Consider the following 23,922-nt stretch of genomic DNA (forward strand, 5'->3'; position numbering starts at 1 on the left):
AAACATGACCTAAAATAACACACTTTATAATCGTAAGTCTGACTTACCAGCTACTGTCTAGCCAATATGGCTACAACAGGCAAAAACATGACCTAAAATAAAACACTTTATAATCGTAAGTCTGACTTACCAGCTACTGTCTAGCCAATATGGCTACAACAGGCAAAAACATAACCTAAAATAAAACACTTTATAATCGTAAGTCTAACTTACCAGCTTGGCACAACTCTGTTAGTTGTGAGCTCATTTGGCTACCAAGTGTCTGTACCAGGTGCTGTTGGACAAGAGGAAGGGTAGATGATTCCTCATCAATGCAATTCATTAACCGAGTGAAAAGGGCACACAGAACCATGTTGTCTGGCTTGGTTTCTAATAAAAACTTTTCCTCCAGGCCAGCATAAAACTGTTTTGTGCAGTTTCCAGCTCCCCTCTCCGGATCATAGGTGGAGGGCCAAGTGACATCGAAATCGCAGACTTCACCAGTATCAATAGCAGTTGTTGTAGAGAGCATCATCAATGACTGATGAACGACAGAGATATCCGAGTCCTGGCATCCGCTGATACGAGTTGATATACATGCTGCCACTGCTGTATTTCTGAGGAAGGACACAAAATAGCCATTAATTAACACCTACATTCTACCAGTAGGAGCATCACCACCATCATACTTGTTATACTTACATTGAGATGGACATTTTATGGGGAGGTAACCCCAATCTATATACTTTATTCACATGCCCTCAATGTAAGAGGTATTTGTTCAGAGATTCATTTAAATAGGTGCAGTACTTCGGGAGGAGTAGTGCCAACAGGGTTGTGTCAACAGACAGATACCAACAACTTTGTTGCAGGGGTATTATAATTACGTTTCACTATTTAAAGGGCAATAAAGGAATGTTGCTCACCCACAGAAAGTGGTCGCATTACTCCTGTCATCGAAACAAGACAATACTGTGTCCACATCACATGAAATCGGTTTTGTAGAACATGACTGGGTTATCTCTGCTGTCTCGGGATCATCCACTAGGTATGAAGAGTTGCTATTACAATGAAGGATGTTCGTGATGTCTGGACACAGGTCACCCACTAGTGGCCTCAAACTACTCAGGGAATCGCCAACATCGTCCTTCTGGTCATCTGAGCAGTTAAACGTTGTGGCATGCACCACTGACAGTGCATGACTTAGTTCTCTAATCAATAAAATAGAAAGAATTTGGAGTATAATTCTGGTAAGACAATGTTATGATATAGTTATCTGTTTTTATAGCAAGATCTTAATCAACTTCAAATTTTAACATTTTATTCAAACATACATGTATATGGTACCAATTTATCCGAATTTGCATTCCTTTTTAAATTTCCAAATTTGTGAACCAAGGATTAAATACAACTTTTGTCGGTTTTGTTAGCAGGCATCAACAGTACGTAGATGCCAATTCTAATTTACATGGATACACTGTATTGTGACATTGACATCATGACCTTCCAATTGTGACATTGACATCGTGACCTTCCAATTGTGACATTGATATAATGACCTTCCAATTGTGACATTGACATCATGACCTTCCAATTGTGACATTAACATCGTGACCTTCTAATTGTGACATTGACATCATGACCTTCCAATTGTGACATTGACATCAAGACCTTCCAATTGTGACATTGACATCGTGACCTTCAAATTGTGACATTGACATCATGACCTTCCAATTGTGATCAGTGCTGTGCAAGTTGTGTATGACAAACGATCTGTTGATATGACTGACACGTATTTTTGTATCATTTTTCATTCAATCAAAACTGGATTAATGGACATCGTCTCATTGATTTATTTTTCAGTTTGTGTAAAACTGTTTGTGTATACTTCCTGTCCATAGTTGTCTTACTTGCAGGTTGCATTCATGTTGTGGTTCCCAGCATTTGACAGTATCACACCAAAGTACTGCAGACTGGCTTCAGCTAGGTGAGGGAGACAACTCTGTATGTCTGGAACCTCAGGACGAATCAGAGGGCATGCCCACTGGTACACTGACTGGTACATTTCCAAGACATGGGCGTGACGTAGCTTGGCCGAAGTTGAGCAGCCCATCATGGACTCTTGAACACACTCATTCACTTCACCATACTTACTGTCCACAGAAAAAAGTAAATACATATAATAAATATAGGTCTATTTAGATAATTTATAAACAATGGAATTATTTCTTGAATGGTTGTTTTACATCACAATACATGACAAGTTTCCTCAAAGTGGTAAAAAGACAGGCTGCAGACAGAGTACTGTAACACCTCAACAGTACATATATATTATACTCTGATGATCTCGGTCTGATGAGGGAATCTAGCCTTTTTATTAAATAGTCCCTAAAACAGAGGAAAGTAGGCTTGCTTGCTTGCTCCAAAATGATGCATCAGATAAATTTAGGATATTTGCTTATACTGAATATATATTCCGAATATCACTGTTTATCATGCTTTGTATTGATATATACCGCCTTCAACTTACCTTGCAAGTACAAAAGTGCATACAGTAATATTATATAATATATACGTACACTGGTATATAAATAATAGAATTTGTTCTTTGTACAATCTCTTCTTCACAATTGTTCAGTTCAAATTGCAACGTGTTATACTATAAACCTACAGCATTCCATCCTCCTAATTAAAGTTATAAGCATGTCCATCGGTGATGATTTGTCAACAAATACAAGAAAACTGTTGAAGATATTGATTTACCTGCATATAAGAGACTGATGGGAGAACGGCATGAATGTCTTGGTGAAGAGCTTAAGAAGGTATGTGGATATACAAACAGAAACCTTTGACATATCACACCCATCATCCAACGCTGCAACTGTAAAAACAGTCAATTTACGATTTGTCAAGGTTTGTATCAAAGGTATATACGATTAATAAATATAGGATCTTATTTTCAAAATTAGCCATTTTGCAATTATGTCCCACGATTGGTTGAATTCTATGGAAAGCAGTATAGTGTGCGAGAGCTAGATGAAAGACCGTGAGATGAAATCACTGAAAACAGTATCATTGCTCAAAGCTTGATCAGATGTGTAAATACAGTTAACCACTAGCTACTATGCAATAGCAGTTAACTTCTTCTCTAAGAACATCTTACAACAGTTTATAGGTTTTAGACATTAACTAAAACTCAGAAAAACCAAAAACACTATAACAGTGATCTGGGCCTTCCGCTTATCTGGTTCAACCATTTTTTAACCAGCTGAATCTGAAAAGAAAAACGGCAGGATCAGATCTGAACTTCAAGATCTGACTAAAACTTGTGTCAGAAAAACTAAAAACTGACATCTGAGTTTAGATGAAACACCAGCACACAGCTGAAATGATTGCCTCACCCTCAACACACTGCGCCTGGCAAGCTGTGATGGTGTCAAAGTTGTTGTCGTTTCCGTCACATCCACCATATGAAAATGGTTCGCACATTTGTGATGTGGAGTTGTAGAAAAAGCGTGGCATGGCAGCTTTGCAGAGTCCTATAATCCTGGGCTGGTCACATACAGACACGGACTCTGTTCATCAAACAAAACGTACAGGGTATTTTAATGGTTTCCTGTTAAATACCATATCTACCCAGTAAGTATGGCAGTAAATTATACAAGATACAGTGTATAGTCTCTCCAGCAAGGAATGATTGATTACTCTGCCACACTTCACAGATGCATTCCCGTATTTGCAAGGGAAAAGATAACGTCTGTCTTTACCTCCATAAAGGAAGACAACTTGCTCACACTTTTATTCTGAAAATATCATCATTGCATCATCATTAATATTTATGCAGCTTTTAACAGAGGTATGTCACCAATTTCATAACAAAATTTGATGACTAGTGCTGTGCATGGAATTCACCAATACAAATAATTTTTATGATAGGAAAGCGTGGGAGAAAAATAAGCAATCATTACTGTGTGATGACGACTGAAATCTCAACCTTCGGCATAAGATGAAGAATATATATCTAAACAGGTAGATTTTAACAGCCTGAGTGTCAAAAGTTAATGTTCAGTACTCTAATCAATACATACTACTAAATGTGAAATATACAATCAAAAGAAGCATAAGTAAAGATAGCGTTGAGAAGATAACTAGCCTCATGGTACATGTATACTGGCTGGCATCTAGAACCCACCTTCTTCCTCCAAAGCCATGCAGTGGTGATAGCTGAAGTCATTGAAGAGAGCCTCGGAGCGAGCCAGCAAATATTTGGTGGCCGTCGGAAGATCAAAACCTGCGTAACATTTTGAGAAACTCCATAAAGTCATACACAGCCTGCGGGTGGGTTCCTCAGCAGCTCTAATGGCGGCACGGAACTCCCTGGCGGCCTGAAGTGTGCACTCAGCTAGCCTGGACGAGTCATCATAGGGAAGTTCAAAGAAGTTTGTAAGGTCATCAGAACAACCGGTGAGATTCTCGCGGAGATTATCTAACATGTAGGTGGCCACTGAGGTCTGCATCTGTTGGCATGGTCTTACAAGGTCACCAACACAATGCAATGTTGCATTGTAGGAACTGAAACAAAATGCATTCAGATCATGTAGTATTGGCAAAAACAACAAGAAATGATTATGTGTTGTTGCAATATAATAAATACAGGATAATATAGCGAAGCATTATCAAACCTGTAAAAATATCCCACTGTGCAGTATAGATCTAATTAATTGACGGACAGGATATTAAAATGTTAGTAGTAATTAGGACAGGTTAACCTGTGTACCAGTGGTTAATCAGAGAGTTAATGGGTGGAATGATGTGCAGGGTGCCTCCTGCATGTTATTTGAGTGAGGTAGCACTCTAAAGTCGGCATCAGATCCACACTATTGCAAGGAGGCAAATACACCAGCATATGTACACACACATACATTACACACACTGAGGCACACATAAATGATCTTAGCTGTTAATTGGACACTTAACTCAACAAACCAAAACCAATTAGTAATTACCGACTGTTTTGACATTAAACATGAGAAATGAGTAAGTTCAGTGATAAATTACCTAAATACTTTTTTGCACATTTATCACCTGATTGCTAACATATCATTCAGCGCTGCATAAAACAATGAGAGTACCTTTACCTTGAACTTACCATTCACCATCAAACAGCTAGACCATCTGATATTCTACTTACTCACAAGAAGCGGACACTCCAGACTGAGAGACAAAGCATTCTTCCTCAATGTCCCCAATCCTGCACTTAGGTTTGATTTCCGAACACTTAGGGGTTCGGGTGGGTGTAGGTGGGGTAGTTGGTTTGGGCATTGTGGTGGAAGGTATTTGATCAGGACACTGGTTTCCCACGATGTACAGCAGCTTGTGAACTGCGTCAATGACCAGATTTTTTTGGTAAATCTCACAGCCAACAATGTTGTCATATGCACACGTCAGTGTTCTATGGACCTCACTGTCAAAGGAAAGAACAAAATGTCTGTTAAAATACATGTTCTTCCTAACTTGAAGTGGTTAACGTTGATTGATTTTATAATCTCCCTTATTCATTTCAATATATAGAAACTTACCAGTTTTATTTATCAATTAGATATGACTACATGTACACTGCAGCAACCCATACATATTTTATATCAATATACATATTCTGCATGATATGAGGTTGGTTTGAAATTTCTTGATTCAAAAAAGATTCAAAGTTTGTTTGAAAATCCATTTTTATGTTGAATTGTGGATTAAGAGAACTACATAGCAAATTGGGCATTGCTTTCTTAATCATATCAAAATTCAATTATATAAATTATACTGTTTCAACTGGACATTAATTCTTTAATGCTAAATATTTAATAAACACCACAACAGAACATTTATAGATTTCACTTTTCTCTCTGGAGGTTAAGCTGTAAGGCCTCCTACAACCCCTTCAGTGTTCACACATAAGCCTTTGGCATGTCAATCTTGTGCCAAATGCGCAAGAATTACATAAGGAAATCACTCTGAAAAAAGTGTTGGCCCTCCCTTCTTTCCAATACCTGCCCCTGCAAGGGTATGGTTACAATCAGATACACAAAACATACATATACCACTTTTTACTGTGATCTTTTTTTAATTGTCCTATCATTAGATATTGACTGAATCTATGCTACGTGGTATCATAGCCAGTTCTAGGTGTAAATGTTTTTTAAATTCAGGGAAATTTTGACATGATGTTAGGAACATTCATTTTTTTTTTTACAAATATCCATATAATTTAGAACTCATATCCTTACCAACACAGATAGGGACAATTAAAATGTCTACCTAACTGGACACCTTTACATCATCAATGACATCAGCACTTTTCAAAATTTCCCTCATCTAAGTCACAAAAATACATGTAAATATCTATACTCACAAACACATTTCCCGAACGGCTTCTTTATAGGTCCCAGTGGACAAGAAAACTTGCAGCGCCATCTCGTGGACATTAGAATCTAGGACACACGCCATTCCAGCATCAAACTCACATCGTGCGGTGGTTGGAGTGGCAGTAGTTGTGGTGGCATCACTTACAGTCACCATCATCTCTTCAGAGCCAGACTGACAGTCCGCCGCGTCTTCTTTCCTCGGGTCTACACACATGTCTCCAATGATGTGGTAGAACATTTGTTGTGAGGACTTGTGATCTGTGTGTAAGCCCCAAAGAAAATCATCTGATAGATCATTGAAATAATCCTCTCTATATCGATATTTCTCCCAATAATCTTCTTCATTTTCACCACTTTCCATACTTCCAGATGCTTGACGACTTCCCATACTTCCTGATCCTGGACGACTTTCCATACTTCCAGATGCTTGATGACTTTCCATACTTCCAGATGCTTGACGACTTCCCATACTTCCTGATCCTGGACGACTTCCCTTACTACCTGATGCTGTACGACTTTCCATACTTCCAGATGCTTGATGACTTTCTTTACTTCCAGATACTGGACGACTTCCCATACTTCCTGATGCTGTACGACTTTCCATACTTCTAGATGCTAAACGACTTCCCATACTTCCAGATTTTTGACTGTCAGTAGTGTCTGTACTGCCTGAACTTTCCCTGCTGTCAGTTTTTCCACTTTCTCCACTCCATCCAGAGGTCACCTTGTTATGAGACACACTGCTAAACAGACCAGCGTTTCTGTTTCTACATTTCTCAAAATTCCCTCCAGTCATGATCATCTGTGAATGCTTATGAATTGAAACTTGCCTGTAAAAGAAAGTTGTAAACATATAAAAATAAATTTCAAATTGAATGCAATATTAATGTTTCAAATAAAAGGAATGATTGCCTTGAGATCTGCCTAAATTCACTTCACATCTTTTCGCCTTTCTGGCATATTCACAAGGAATATATTCTTATAACTGAGAGCTCTTCAGTGTACACAGTACATACCGGTAATGACATTTTTTATAATATTTAGAGATTATCTTGCCCACTGTCAAGTATGCCACACAAGATATCTGATAATCCTTCTATCAAATGAATAAACTGCATAATGAAGATATTTATAGACCCCCTTACATATAAACTTTATTTACTTTACAACAATTATGAAACAATTTATTTCAACTTATATTAATCACTCTTGTTGGCCCGGATGTTAGCGTGTTTAGCGTGTGGGGGTCTGAATGTGGGAGGAAACCAGAGTACTCGGAGAAAACCCACATGGTCGGACAGGTAACCCCAACCTTTTCACGTCTGATTGGGGAATCGAACTCCGGCTGCCTTGGTTAAAGGCATGTGCGCTATCCACTGCACCACCCGACCCCCTTTCTCCTTAAGCACATTGGTCAAGACTTTATATACTCATTCTACACTATCTTGTAATAATATACTGGGCAATATTTTAGAGAGAGTAGAAATTCTGGTGAACATTGACCACAAACTTTACAAAAAAGACAATACTGATATTGCCCTGTTTATTTCACTGTAAACCTTTCTTACTATATTTTCTCCTATATACCTACCCACAAACATCCTTGGACCTTGTGTAGGGTGAACCCAGAAGGATACTAAAGGCCAAATCTCCTCCCAGCCATGCCCCCGTCATCATGTCTTTTCCAACAGTATGTTCCTTACATATGCTGTAGGCAGTCACACCTATCGTATGTAGGTAAATCATCAACATCTCGGCACTCATCCCATTGTTTTCCTCAGAGGCTGTATCCCCTATTCCGTCTACTCCGGACCTTGTTGTAGAATCTATAGTTACACCTATGGTGGTAGAAACGTTTCCTCGTGATACAGTGGAGTTGTCTCCCATTTGATTAGTGGGCCTTGTAGAGCTTTCAGTTGAAGTGGAATTGTCTTCCATAGAAGAGTTGTCTGTTCGTCCTGGGTTGCCTCCCCTTTCCATACTCTCATCACTGTTTTCTTCCGATGAGGTAAAGTCACTCATTTCACAATTTGATGTGTGGTTATAAACACAAGCTAGTGCTCCCTTCAGATTCCTGTATCAATAATACATAAATGTAGCTTAACAACGGCTGAGGGGATACATTGGTTTATGTTAATAAATCCCTCCACCTACACAGTCTGTATTTACTCTGATAAACAGTCAATATGAAAATACTGAACATAAATACACAAGTTGCATGACAACTATGGACAAATTGAGTAATTTAATTTGAATGTTCATACAAATTCAGGTTAATCCATTCAATATGCTAAAAAAAACAAAAACAAATTGTATTAAAGATCAAAACAGTGGTGGTAAAATATCAACCCATTTTTAAAGAAGTCTTTTTTTTCAGGATTCACTCCTATATTATATTTTTGGTACCAGCTTTGTCATCTCAGGGGATCACCTTCATATTTGATATGCATAGTACTAGTACATGTACATTGTAGCCCCTCAGGTTGTGAATCAAAGGGAGGGAAAGCAGATGTTTTATAAATGTTAATCATCTGATGTCCTCACCCACACAACAGAGGTGCCAGAGTCAGCTGTTTAAGCAGTATTTCTATTGTTGTTCCTGCCTCCTTCAAACAAGCAGCAGCTTTCTCCAGCTCACATGACCTTGACCCACAAAGTTCATCATGGGTCAACATCACCTTGTTGACCAGCGCCATTACAGCATGCTTCTGGGCAGATTGGCATCCTACCACAGCTGCGGACATACACTTGGCTGACCACATTGACTGCCTGTTGAGATAATTTACAGATTGCTTAAATAGTTCTAGATCAGTTCAATCATTACAATTATTACCTTTACCTTGAGTATTTTAATGTTAAATCAAATATTCCTTAAAGTTTCAGAAATATAAGCATTTTTGTGTGTATTATCTCAGAGAAATCATTTTGAATACCTAGACATATATACATATTGATTTCTGTTTTAATAAAAATGAAATGAATACCAAATGAAAGTTAAGTTTAAAAAGCCATCAATTCAACAGAAAACTACATCCTGATTGTGATCACCAGACTTTTCACAAATTTTGTCTTATTATGCAGTTACAGCTACAATTTGTTATTCCATAGGCATTTCATGACATCTGATCAATTCAATTTATTTCTATAGAATAGTCAGAGTAATGCTGGTAAAGAAAAATTTAACAAACGTTTTATTGTCTTCCCCCACATTCTATTATGTTGAAAGACATTTACAATGTACATTTTATAAGTTACTTGTTTAGTACAAACTTCTAAATATATGTATGATATTAAAACAGGAAATTTATGATGCTCTTTATTTAATAATCTTCTATTCATAAATATTATTTTTAAATATTTCATATTTCCAACGTGTTTTTCCATCCTACCTACAGATTCCGGTAATGGATTCTTGAGAAAACACCTCCATAAATTGCAGGAAGCATACCGCTGAGGCCTGGAGATCACATGTTGGAGAACAACTATCTTTCTCTTCTTTTTCCTGTGATTTACTGTCCATTCCACGGTCTCTGCTTCCACTATCACGGTCTCTGCTTCCACTATCACTGTCTCTGCTTCCACTATCACTGTCTCGGCTTCCGCTTTTACTGTCTCTGCTTCCGCTTTTACGGTCTCTGCTTCCACTATCACTGTCTCTGCTTCCGCTTTTATGTTCTCGGCTTCCACTATCACTGTCTCTGCTTCCACTATCACTGTCTCTGCTTCCACTTTCTTGGCTTCCACTATCTGTGTCTCTGCTTCCACTATCACTATCTCTGTTTCCGCTGTCATCCTCCCTGCTTCCACTGTTTGTACTTTCCTCTGATTTGCTATTGCCAGTTTTTCCCCAGTCAACATCATCAATATCATAGCTGCCAAAATCTTCTGCACTATTGCCACTTTTATCACTATCGAAACTTTCCATATCTCCTGAAAAAATAAACAGAAGCAATTAAGTTAACATTAACCTACAAAATGATGTTCTAATGAAAGATATTTCTCACCAACAAATTATTTCACTTTTTAAATGTTATTTTATCAAGATTTACAGTGCCCTTACCTCTGCCACACGCGTGGTGCATCAGGGCGTGGAATAAGCTCAGGTAAGATGACATATGTTCAGAACACCTCTTGGTTTTCTCCTCACATTCCAATGCTTCTTCTTTCATTCTACAAAAAAAGTATGATTGTTATACAAGATGTGAACTTTAGTGTTTATGTGATGTGACAGAATAAATTAAAGGAGAACTTGAAACAGATTCTTCTTCAAAAATTAAGTAAATACACCCTGATGCAAAAATTATTCTGATTTATAATCAGAATCTCTTCAGTCAATTTTCAAATTGAGACAACAATGTACATCACTTCATGTAGTTATTAAAGTGTAAGTGGTAAATGGTTTGGACCTGGTAATCAAAGACTCCACTAGGAGGGAGGTGGGATGGCAGTATCTATCAGCATTTAATAAAATGTCCACTGGAAGGCCAAGATTCACAATTACAGTTGTACATGTATGTCTGTACTGTGTAGGATTAGAGTAGTTTAATACGGATATTTCTACCACATGTTTTTATATATACATGTAGTCCATTGTTCCTGGCTTTGATGTTCCTTTTTGATCTTGTTTTTATTAGATGATCAGCTTGAGGTATAGCCGGTAACAAACCCTCAACCACCTTATATATGAATATGACCCTCTGTTGTGCTCGCCTGACCTGGAGTGTTGGTAGTTCCAGGTTCTCCAGCATCCTTGTGACACAACGATCTTCCCTGGACATACAATGTAAGTCACTTGTTATGAAACAGCTGGCTGCCAAGTGTTGTAATCTTTCAAGCTTGTCAATTACTTTTTGGATGTATGGGATTGTCGAAATACAAGCTCTTCGTAGCTTATGTTGTATGTTTATAATATTCGACGTAAAATAAAGCTTCTGTAATTGCACCATATTTAAGAATAGATCGTACTAGGCGTTATAATATATACGCGATTTTCTTATGATGGGCAATGTTTTAGAATTCTTTTAAGGAAGCCAATGACCGAACTGGCTTTTCTTGATATATTTAGTATGTGGGCATTCCAATTTAGGTCGTCTAAAATCGTTAGTCCGAGGTAGGGGTCCGTTTTCACTTGTTCCACGATATGGCCATTTACGGTGTAGAATCGGTGGCTTTTTTCCTTGATGTTCATTACGTAGCATTTGTTGGTGTTAAATTCCATTGCCTGGCCCATTTTTCCAGGTTGTTTAGGTAGTCTTGTAGCAATTTGTTGTCACTATATTTTTTGGGTTGTCTGTATATTAGGCAGTCTTCGGCGGACAGACGTACGCTGGAGTTCACACATTCATGTAGGTCACAGCAGGGACAGTATATATATATACAGGAATAATGATAAATAACAAAAATTGTGACACTTCTTGCAAACGCTGGTGTCAAAACCGCATTATCTGTTAATTCATCTCAAATAATGTCCAATTTTGATTCGTAAACATATAGCGTTTATGCAAAATGAGAGGACAAAAGAGGACTTGAAACAGAATCTTCTTCCAACTTCACATTTTATTCCGGAAACCGGAAATGCACAACCAAAACATAGAAACGACGTTAGAGTTATAATTGGCCAATTCCGGAATTCCATTGATGGGTTATACATGCACATGATTATTTTTTTGACAAATTAACCAACGAACGATCGATGCATGGGAAGCTTCGTTAATTGGCATCATCTGTAGTACACTACAACGATATGTATCGAACCGGTATCAGGCTTAGGCTCGAGTAGGCACGTGCCTACACATAATTTTGTCGAGTTTTTATTTTTAGTCAGCGTAAGTAAATTGATAAAATTGAAAAAAATGAAAGTGTGTTTTCTCTAAAATAATAGATTACATTATATCCATGATGTTTTGTATATACATGTAGGTCTTGCTTAAAATATGGAAAATCTCGGGGGCGGGGGGTCACATACAAAAAGACCGTGTAACGCACAAGAGCAATACACAACTTTCAAGCTAACATTACACAACCTTATTACCACAAACACGGAATTAGATTATTAGATTAGAAGTCCGTGGTTACAGCTATATTTTGACCTAAACTAAGGTGTTCAGAGTAATTTTACACGTTGAGTATTTTTGAACTACTTGAAAATGTTGCAATCACACCTTTAGACCTTGGCATACGACATACCTTCAAGACTATGTCATGGGCTAGGGAAGGTTTATAAACCAACGGCCATACATTCGTGAGATAACCCAAATCCACCCAGTAGTTTAGGAGGTACATTGCGTCCACAGACAGACAGACGGACGGACAACCTGATTCCAGTATTCCCCCCTAACTTCGTTGCATGGGGTATACTTATAGTTCATGTACCTGGTCTCGAACAGTAACAGACGCACTATACCAAAGGACAACTGAGATACCTGATTACAAATAATATAGTTCACTGAGATACCTGGACAAAACACTCACTTCAGACCACTGAGATACCTGGACAAAACTCTCACTATAGACCACTGAGATACCTGGTCACAAACACTTACACTAGACTATTGACGCAACACTTCCTCAGAGATCAAGTGCAGTAAAGATAAATATTTTTAAATATATCACGTTTGTGAGGTGTTTACATATATATTTGAGTTGTTAGTTTGTAACCAACTTCATGACGAGCACTGCTTTAATATGTTATTTGCAAATTACGAAACTATTTAAAATGTAGTATGGCAGGTTTTGACTGTATTTTGCTGGTTGAGGCGAGGGCGACCTAAGATGAATTTGTTTCTGATGTGGTTTAGTAAAGATCCTTTTCTTGAAAAAAACCCCCTGAGGTATGTTGCCCATGTAACACAATAAAAATAATTAATTGATTAATCAACAACTAGGTCATTTTCGTCCAAAACCTGATTGTCCCTCATTTGAGTATGACACTAATAAAATACCCTAAGTAAACATATATATGTATATATGAAGTAAACAAACACAGCTAGAATCCGTTCAGGCCTTGTACTAATACGAGGGACAGTGCTTTCCTAGGAGAAAAAAACTCTTCAGGATCAAGTTTGAATGGAACGATGTCTATAAAACTTACCGACAAATGTGCGAGCGGTGTTTCCCCTTCACACTGACTGCTATGGTGACGTATTTGGCGAAAGACATGAAGCAGGTTCGAGCCTCCTCTCTGTCACAGTCAGCCGCTGTAACAAAGTAACCCAGTTAAGGCTTTCTTATTTGAAAAATGTCCATAAGCTACAATAGATCATAGAGCGCGACTCGCCAATCGGCTGTTTATTGGTTTGTTTGTACTGATAGGTATTGGGTGTAGCCAATCAATATGGAGATGTGGACCAAGGAGACGACAACCGAAAAGACAGAGTAGGCCTAGAGAAGTAAGGATAGAGAACAGGTAGATCTAGAGTAGGCCTAGAGAAGTAAGGATAGAGAACAGGTAGATCTAGAGTAGGCCTAGAGAAGTAAGGATAGAGAACAGGTAGATCTAGAGTAGGCCTAGAGAAGTAAGGATAGAGAACAGGTAGATCTAGAGTAGGCCTAGAGAAGTAAGGATAGAGAACAGGTAGATCTAGAGTAGGCCTAGAGAAGTAAGGATAGAGAACAGGTAGATCTAGAGTAGGCCTAGAGAAGTAAGGATAGAGAACAGGTAGATCTAGAGTAGGCCTAGAGAAGTAAGGATAGAGAACAGGTAGATCTAGAGTAGGCCTAGAGAAGTAAGGATAGAGAACAGGTAGATCTAGAGTAGGCCTAGAGAAGTAAGGATAGAGAACAGGTAGATCTAGAGTAGGCCTAGAGAAGTAAGGATAGAGAACAGGTAGATCTAGAGTAGGCCAAGAGAAGTAAGGATAGAGAACAGATAGATCACAAGTGTTGCATTGCGGCGCAGGTCAATTTTGGTCTCTTTGTTGTCCCCTACGCAGAAGACCTACGGATTTCCCCAACTGACCAGGGCCCCCATTACTGGCCTCTTACGATGACATACAGTGGGATATAACAGACGTAATCCTACTCAGAACCTGCAGAGTGATGCTATTTATCTTATTTCAATTAAACATGAACATGAACAAAAAGTAGCATTGAATTCATCCAGTATCTATTTGGATAAAGATCAGTCGATAAAGTATTTAGGAATAGCGATAACAAACCTGAACGGTCAAATAAATATATAATTTAATTAATGTATGAAAAATCCAGTTTTCAGCAAGCAATGTAAGTAATTGTGAGAGATCGAACGTGACTCAATGACCGTTTTATATCCGCTACACAGCGTGTGCTAGAAAGCGTCGTGTTCATGGCAGTTAAACGTTTGTTATCGTTATTTCCATCACAAACCTTCCTCAAATTACAAGGGTATGTTCAATTAGTTCTTAAGTTTTGTACGTTATTTTTAAGACTTAATCCTTAATTAGAAAAACAAGATGGCCACCAGACAGCCAAACTTGGATTTTGATAGTTTAAGTTTGTTATAGCTATTTCTCAGGATGTGCTTTAAAAAATCTCATATGAGTGTTTCCTTTCGGTTCTTAGATTTGCATGTATGGTTTTAAAACTGATGAAAAGAACAAAACGGCTGTAAAATAGTTATCTCAGATTTTGACAGTAAAGGTTTGTTGCACATAAACAACAACAAGATGGCTGTCAAGTTTCCGTCTTAGAATTTGACAGGTAAAGCTTGCTGTCTTTATTTCTCAGAAAGTATTGGAAAGTGATTGCCAGAAATAAGAAGTCCATTTGTCTATTTTTGACACAATAAGTACAAGTATAAAAGGAGTGCAAAGGTCAAACGACAGCCTCACATTTTATAAGGACAATGTCAAACACAGATTGTGAAGATTTGCTCAAAAGCTACCACAAGATACATTTACTGTTGATATGACTCAAGCCTGCGGATAAGAAAAAATATAAAGGCGTAATACAAAATTAAAAACATGCAATGGTTGGTTTGGTTTGGTTTAGTATTGTTTCGACCTGTCAACAGCTATGGTCATTTAAGGACGGCCGCCCCTGTGTGCAAGATGCATGCGTGTAGTGTCTGCGTGTGTGTTTTGGGATGCTGCGATATGTCCGTGTTAGTCTCCTAGTGATAGCGAGGAACTGATGCCGACTTTATAGTGCTCCTTCACTGAAACATACTGCCGAAGACACCCAGCAGGACACCCCATCCGGTCACATTATACTGACAACGGGCGAACTAGTCGCCCCACTCCTAAATTGCTGAGCGTTAAGAAGGAGTGGAAGCTACCATTTTTACAGACTCTGGTATGTCTCTGCCGGGGACAGAACCCAAAGCCTTACTCATATGCAATGAAGATGGTTTGATGGTTGACGCCAATATCCCTCTGGACTGTCTTGTTGATTATGCTCGATAGTGTGCCTTGTGATTGTCCTGACACTACCCGGCTCTATCTTTGAGAACGTTACATTACGTTTATTCTAGCTTTAGATTTACATGGCAGGCTGAGTACAAACCTTTATTTTTTCCCCATTGGTAGACCGGTGCGGTAATAATAAACGTTCTTCAGTGATATAGATAGTATCTACTATCAGGCCTGCATAGCGATCAGCTGTTAAACAATCTAAACTGCAATCTTTACCTATACAAAGCCTGCGGGTACATAACTACCTAAGCCCCATTGGAGTCGCGTCTGGCTTTAGTACAGTGTACTTTGTTTTTGATATAGGTAAAATGCATGAAAATTCACTTGTCCAGTATCCGTGCCAGTTTCTCCTTTCGTCTTTTATAAACAGGTTTGCCCACAGACTTTACATGTTCTTTATTTACCTGTGATGTCACTAGTAAAGAAAGGTTTAACATCGGGCGTTATAGATCCTTTCACCAGATCTGATATACCGTTCTATCACTGTGCACTCATTGAGGTTACCGGAGTCCTCCGGGGCTATCGCTATTCACCAAATTCCAACGTGTTGAAAGGAAATAGGTCAGGCCAAAATGTAGGCGTACTTTTACAATTTACAAGAATGAACAAGAATGATTTATACATTCGTCAGAATATTTTGACATTAGTTGACAGAAAATGTTGGCATTTTTACCAAGCTATTAGGCCCGTAAAAAGAGATCCTTTTTAGCTAAGATACGAGATAATTTCGTTTCACATACACATTATCGCCAAGGAGAAAAATGTTACTAATGCACTAAATGTATAGAAAGGTATGGAACCTGTCCAAAAACGAAAACTGGGGTTAACGTCGTATCATAAATGTATGGGTATTTTTCTCTCATTCGTAATGGTATTTATGCATGATCATACGTATGTCACCCTGATAAAATACAAGCTGTTTCCTATCGATTCGACTGAGGAAAACTTTAAAAAGTTCCAGTACAACATGTTGTACTGCCGACCAATACAAAAAAAATCCCGTCACATATTTGTACTGCCGACAAATACAAGAGTTTCCCGTGCCACATGTGGTACTGCCGACAAATCAAAGAGTTTCCGGTACCATATTTGGTACTGCCGACAAATCGAAGAGTTTTCCGTGCCGTATTTGGCACTGCCGAAAAATCAAAGAATTTTCTGTGCCATATTTGGCACTGCCGACAAATCAAAGAATTTCCTGTGCCGTATTTGGCACTGCCGACAAATCAAGGAAATTGAACCAATCGGTCTAAGATACGTGACATGTCTTTCATCAGCTTGTATAAGCTTTTCCTGTTGCTCAATTCCTTTTAAATCGGATTGATTTAATAAGATATTTTGAAATGAAAATAACATTCTTTAATCTAAATTAATTCCCTGTACAACTGGCGAAATCTGTATCTACATGTACGCACTGGTAGCTGTTTTTCCGGCATGATTATAGCTTTGATCAATTGTTTCTGAAAAAAACCCATACTTTACGGGATTTTTATGAAAAAATAACAAAAGTTAAATAAACACAATATAACCAACAAAAGTATTTTGAGTTTAAATATTCAGCGAAGCTTGACAGGGATTCGAACGCTAGACCTCACATAGTTATACTGTCGATAGAACCGACTGAGCTTTATGGTCCACGGAGTGTCGTGTCGCAAATGTGCTAAGAGTTATATCAAAACAAACTTTAACGGAAGTTGCTGTATATACGACAACCCAGAGTACAGCGGTACAGGCGTCCTAACGGATGGTGCTGTATATACGACAACCCAGAGTACAGCGTACAGGCGTCCTAACGGATGTTGCGGTATATACGACAACCCAGAGTCCAGCGTACAGGCGTCCTAACGGATGTTGCGGTATATACGACAACCCAGAGTCCAGCGTACAGGCGTCCTAACGGATGTTGCTGGATATACGACAACCCAGAGTACAGCGGTGCAGGCGTCCTAACGGATGTTGCTGTATATCCGACAACCCAGAGTACAGCGTACAGGCGTCCTAACGGATGTTGCGGTATATACGACAACCCAGAGTACAGCGGTGCAGGCGTCCTAACGGATGTTGCTGTATATCCGACAACCCAGAGTACAGCGTACAGGCGGCCTAACGGATGTTGCTGTATATACGACAACCCAGAGTACAGCGGTACAGACGTCCTTCCATACGATAGCATTAGTCTATTGGAGTATGGAATAATCTGCAATTAATGCACTCCTAAGTTAAGCAATTCCCTGAAGTTAAGGAACGTTTGTGAAACTTAGGCATGGCCAAGTAATGTATTGGGTAGCAGGAACACAGGGGCATGACACAGATCCCTACCCTTACAGTTCGTACACCCCATGTGATGATGTCCCGTACCCAGTCGGCTTGTCCACACAAGCACCATACATTGGAGATTACAATTATGTAAATCTAACTGACACTTTTTCAGACACTATTTGTCACGACGACAGAGTTCACCTTAACACACCAAAGTTTAAAAGTCAGATTCACCGCGACCACCGAGAACCTATTTATTTTTCAAAACGTATTGGCTAAATTCTATGGAGCGTGAATGATCGGATGTTGGAGATAGCCCAGATACATTGAAGGTGTTCAGGGTGAAAACCAGGTATTCATTACCGATTGAATACATTAACACCTGTGTGTTGACGAGTTTTTGACGAATTAAGTACATTCTAATTAAAGAAGCAGGATCAATCACTATATAGATTCCATACCAACCACCCACTGCTGTCCATGCCAACCACCCACTGCTCTCCATACCGACCACCCACTGCTGTCCATACCGAACACAAACTATGCAAAGTCTCATTTACCTGTCGTTATTGACCACATCCCCATGGTTATTTGAGTAAACGTGTTTTACCTGTGCTTTATTACTTTAAAGTAACAGATGAGTTTAGACGAATATTTCGCAATTATTACAAAGTCATCCCTCAGTAGAGATGTAACTGATATGAAATTTACACCTTTACAAAACTAATAAAATAACACGGGTTTTCCCTTTATTTGATTTCAAGAAAAGTAATGACACTATATAATGCGCTCTCAAAGTTGATGTTTCTCTGATGTAAGTTGAGCCCCTCCCTGCAGTATGACACGCAACTGTAATTAACAGACCCCTGATACATGTATACAAACACCACCTATAGCCCCACACACCTACACAGCCTAGTTATGCTTGCAGTACATCAGAAGAGCAATGCCGTTTCAAACTTGTTAAAAAACTTAAATCAACATAAAGCTTTGATTATTGAAAGTTATCACAAGCATCGGCGGATTAAGTCCCACACTAACCACGAACACAATGGTAATAAGACGAATTTTAACATGTATATGGTGATGGAGTTTGTTGCATAACAACAACAGACAAATGTCGGTTTAAAACGTTCTCAAGATCTTAATCTAAAAGGAAATGTGTGCCCGAAATAATTACTATTGACAGTTTTGTCTTTTCTACATGTGCACATGAAAACAACGTTTAAATCTCACAACCGTGGTAGATATCAGCAATACTGGCAAAAACTGGTACCCCAACGTTCTGTTAATAGAAAAGACGGAGTCCTGTTTTGTTCAATATCGGAAAGCTGGAAAAAAATGAAAGTAAAAAATTGTCTGAATGAGCAAAGTTTTCCATATGTAGTTTACACCTTTTTAAGATATTGCGGAAACAAAAATAAAAACAAAACAAAACAAGAAAATAACAAAGTGCCATTCAAACCGTAATTCGAAATAAAATTGATAAAACTAGGACAAAATATAATAAAACTAGGACAAAATACGATAAACTAGGACAAAATATGATAAAGTAGGACAAAATATGATAAACTAGGACAAATAAGGATAAAACTAGGACAAAATATAATAATATGATAAAATTAGGACAAAATACGATAATATGATAAAACTAGGACAAAATATGATAAAACTAGGACAAAATATGATAATATGATAGAATTAGGACAAAATATATAGCTTAGACAAAATATGATCAAACTAGGACAAAATATGATAAAACTAGGATAAAATATACAAAGCTAAGCCAAATATGATAACTTAATGAAACTAGGACAAACTATGATAACACCATGACAAAATATTTAAAACTAAGACAAAATATGATAATATGATAAAACTAGGACAAAATATGATAAAACTAGGACAAAATATATAAAACTAAGACAAAATATGATAATATGATAAAACTGGGACAAAATATGATAACACTAAGACACTATATGATAAAACTACGACAAAATATGATAACACCAAAGCAAAATATGATAAAACTAGGACAAAATATGATAAAACTAGGACAAAATATATTAAATTACGCCAATTATGATAATATGATAAAACTAGGACAAAATATGATAAAACTAGGACAAAATATGATAATATGATAAAACTAGGTCAAAATATATAGCTAAGACAAAATATGATAATATGATAAAACTAGGACAAAATATGATAACACTATTACAAAATATGATAAAACTAGGACAAAATATGATAAAACTAGGACAAAATATGATAAAACTAGGACAAAATATGATAATATGATAAAACTAGGACAAAATATGATAAAACTAGGACAAAATATGATAACACTATTACAAAATATGATAAAACTAGGACAAAATATGATAAAACTAGGACAAAATATGATAAAACTAGGACAAAATATGATACAACTAGGACAAAATATATAAAACTAAGTCAAATATGATAATATGATAAAACTAGGACAAAATATGATAAAACTAGGACAAAATATGATAATATGATAAAACTAAGACAAAATATGATAAAACTAGGACAAAATATGATAATATGATAAAACTAGGACAAAATATATAGCTAAGACAAATATGATAATATGATAAAAATAGGACAAAATATGATTATATGATAAAACTAGGACAAAATATGATAACACTAAGACAAAATAGGATAAAACTAGGACAAAATTTGATAAAACTAGGACAAAATATTTCATAGATCAAAAGTATCGACCTTGATATCACTAAAGAAATAGCATGTCTAGCTATGTGAACATAATGGCGACCATGCAAGTCTTCACGACAAACTTGTAGGAAACCATGTTTATAAAATCCGCCAGCGGTCGACATTACGATAATCGTGAAACTTGGAGATATACTAAACGTAGATATATAACATTCTATCCTTATTCAATTTCAGTACATTTTTTTTTATTTGTGAAATGATTAAAATTGGCTTTTGAAATTGTATGGAAGAGTATTCAAGACTCTAAAAAATAAAAACCCACGAAAAAAGGGAAAAGAAATCAGTATACATACGTAAATCTATGATAGCTGTTTCATATTTATGATCACTCAATATGTCTAAAATTGATGGATTTAATCTGATGAGATGTTAAAAGTTAACAGCCCGTCAAATCTTTTTACTGATGCCTGTCTCTGATAATTCCCATAATCTGACTTTTAATGTCGATTTCGTGCGCAAGTCGATAATGACATGTCTTTAAACAGATCTATTGAAAGTAGACCATACAATATCAACTTACTTGTATCATTTAAGTTGTTTACGAATTATTTTCAAAGTGATTTAAGCAGATCTATTGACAGTAGACCATACAATATCATTTAAGTTGTTTACGAATTATTTTCAAATTGGTTACGTGATTTTCATTGATTTGAAATCAAAGACAGAAAAGTCACGATATATGTATGTATGTATGTATTCAAACATCTCTATAACAGCTATAAAAAGTCAGTATTCACTGACACCTGCAATACACAAACATCTTTCCTACATATCTCTCGTCAGAAGAGTTACTTTATAATTACCCGAAGAAGGATACGGATAATCTAGCAGCAATTATACCTTTCATATCAATAAATAATGGTGTTCCAACGTTGCATTAATTTTCTATTGACGGGATTGTAAGTTGGGATTGTAAGTTGTATACAAATATACATGCTTTTCGCAACTGCACGGTTTTCCGCCTTCTACTCGAGAACACAAAGTCGACCGAATTTAATCTACTGCATCCATTGCATCATTTCAGATCTTTATACTTTTTCTCATTTCTTCCTACATTTTTCGTTTTCTGATGCCTTTCTTGGCAATACCTTACTTTTGACCTTAATGTTGAGCGCTGCCCTAGCGCAGGAAGCGAGGCAATATTAGTATAATGTGACCGGGTGAATACTATGCCGAGACCGTTGGCATGATATTGCAGCGAGGTACACAATTCAGTACTCTAGAAGTCGGCATTGGATCTACACTAACCCAGCACATCATACCATATCTCCAGAGTAAGTTTGGTTTATAGGGTTACATTTCATATTAACAGGTTGCCTCCTTGGAACGTGCTACCTCACTGAAATACCATGCCGAAGGCACCCATAGCAGTATTCCATTCAGTCACCCAGAGCAGTATTCCACCCAGTCACCCAAAACAGTATTCCATTCAGTCACACAAAGCAGTATTCCACTCAGTCACCCAGATCAGTATTCCATTCAGTCACCCAGAGCAGTATTCCACTCAGTCACCTAGAACAGTATTCCACTCAGTCACCCAGAACAGTATTCCATTCAGTCACCCAGAACTGTATTCCATTCAGTCACCCAGAACAGTATTCCATTCAGTCACCCAGAACTGTATTCCATTCAGTCACCCAGAACAGTATTCCATCCAGTCACCCAGAACAGTATTCCACTCAGTCACCCAGAGCAGTATTCCACTCAGTTACCCAGATCAGTATTCCATTCAGTCACCCAGAACAGTATGCCACTCAGTCACCAAGAACAGTATTCCACTCAGTCCCCCAGAACAGTATTCCACTCAGTCACCCAGAGCAGTATTCCATTCAGTCACCCAGAACAGTATTCCACTCACTCACCCAGAGCAGTATTCCATTCAGTCACCCAGAGCAGTATTCCACTCAGTCACCCAGAACAGTATTCAACTCAGTCACCCAGATCAGTATTCCACTCAGTCACCCAGAGCAGTATTCCACTCAGTTACCCAGATCAGTATTCCATTCAGTCACCCAGAACAGTATTCAACTCAGTCACCCAGAGCAGTATTCCACTCAGTCACCCAGATCAGTATTCCATTCAGTCACCCAGAACAGTATTCCATTCAGTCACCCAGAACAGTATTCCATTCAGTCACACAAAGCAGTATTCCACTCAGTCACCCAGATCAGTATTCCACTCAGTCACCCAGAGCAGTATTCCACTCAGTCACCCAGAACAGTATTCCATTCAGTCACCCAGAACTGTATTCCATTCAGTCACCCAGAACAGTATTCCATTCAGTCACCCAGAACTGTATTCCATTCAGTCACCCAGAACAGTATTCCATCCAGTCACCCAGAACAGTATTCCACTCAGTCACCCAGAGCAGTATTCCATTCAGTCACCCAGAGCAGTATTCTATTCAGTCACCCAGAACAGTATTCCACTCAGTCATCCAGAGCAGTATTCCATTCAGTCACCAAGAACAGTATTCCACTCAGTCACCCAGAACAGTATTCAACTCAGTCACCCAGAGCAGTATTCCATTCAGTCGCCCAGAGCAGTATTCTATTCAGTCACCCAGAACAGTATTCCGCTCAGTCACCTAGAACAGTATTCCACTCAGTCACCCAGAACAGTATTCAACTCAGTCACCCAGAGCAGTATTCCATTCAGTGTCACCCAGAACAGTATTCCGCTCTCACCTAGAACAGTATTCCACTCAGTCACCCAGAACAGTATTCCATTCAGTCACCCAGAACAGTATTCCGCTCAGTCACCTAGAACAGTATTCCACTCAGTCACCTAGAACAGTATTCCACTCAGTCACCCAGAACAGTATTCCACTCAGTCACCCAGAACAGCACTCCAATAAGTCACCCAGAGCAGTATTCCACTCAGTCACCCAGAACAGCATTCCAATAAGTCACCTAGAACAGTAAGCCACTCAGTCACCCAGAACAGTATTCCACCCAGTCACCCAGAACAGTATTCCACTCAGTCACCCAGAACAGTATTCCACTCAGTCACCCAGAACAGTTTCCACTCAGTCACCCAGAACAGTATTCTACTCAGTCACCCAGAACAGTATGCCACTCAGTCACCCAGAACAGTATTCCACTCAT

The 23,922-nt window shown here is 38.1% G+C and overlaps 1 protein-coding gene across 2 annotated transcripts in view; it reads right to left on the reverse strand.

Annotated features, from left to right (window-relative positions):
- LOC110460910 overlaps positions 1-23,922 on the reverse strand; it is a 110,178-nt gene that overhangs the window by 71,462 nt on the left and 14,794 nt on the right. For both annotated transcript variants that reach the window (XM_021514121.1, XM_021514122.1), the window contains exons 2-14: positions 13,486-13,591; positions 10,456-10,565; positions 9,785-10,325; positions 8,940-9,164; positions 7,987-8,469; positions 6,383-7,225; positions 5,171-5,443; positions 4,172-4,551; positions 3,381-3,554; positions 2,743-2,860; positions 1,890-2,132; positions 906-1,190; positions 214-596 (exon numbers count right to left, since the gene is read on the reverse strand). In XM_021514121.1, coding sequence (XP_021369796.1) covers positions 214-596; positions 906-1,190; positions 1,890-2,132; positions 2,743-2,860; positions 3,381-3,554; positions 4,172-4,551; positions 5,171-5,443; positions 6,383-7,225; positions 7,987-8,469; positions 8,940-9,164; positions 9,785-10,325; positions 10,456-10,565; positions 13,486-13,591 — 4,164 coding nt within the window. The remainder of the gene's footprint in view (positions 1-213; positions 597-905; positions 1,191-1,889; positions 2,133-2,742; positions 2,861-3,380; positions 3,555-4,171; positions 4,552-5,170; positions 5,444-6,382; positions 7,226-7,986; positions 8,470-8,939; positions 9,165-9,784; positions 10,326-10,455; positions 10,566-13,485; positions 13,592-23,922) is intronic.

This window comes from Mizuhopecten yessoensis, unplaced genomic scaffold, assembly GCF_002113885.1.
Source record: "Mizuhopecten yessoensis strain PY_sf001 unplaced genomic scaffold, ASM211388v2 scaffold10521, whole genome shotgun sequence".
NCBI classification, from domain to species: Eukaryota; Metazoa; Mollusca; class Bivalvia; order Pectinida; family Pectinidae; genus Mizuhopecten; species Mizuhopecten yessoensis.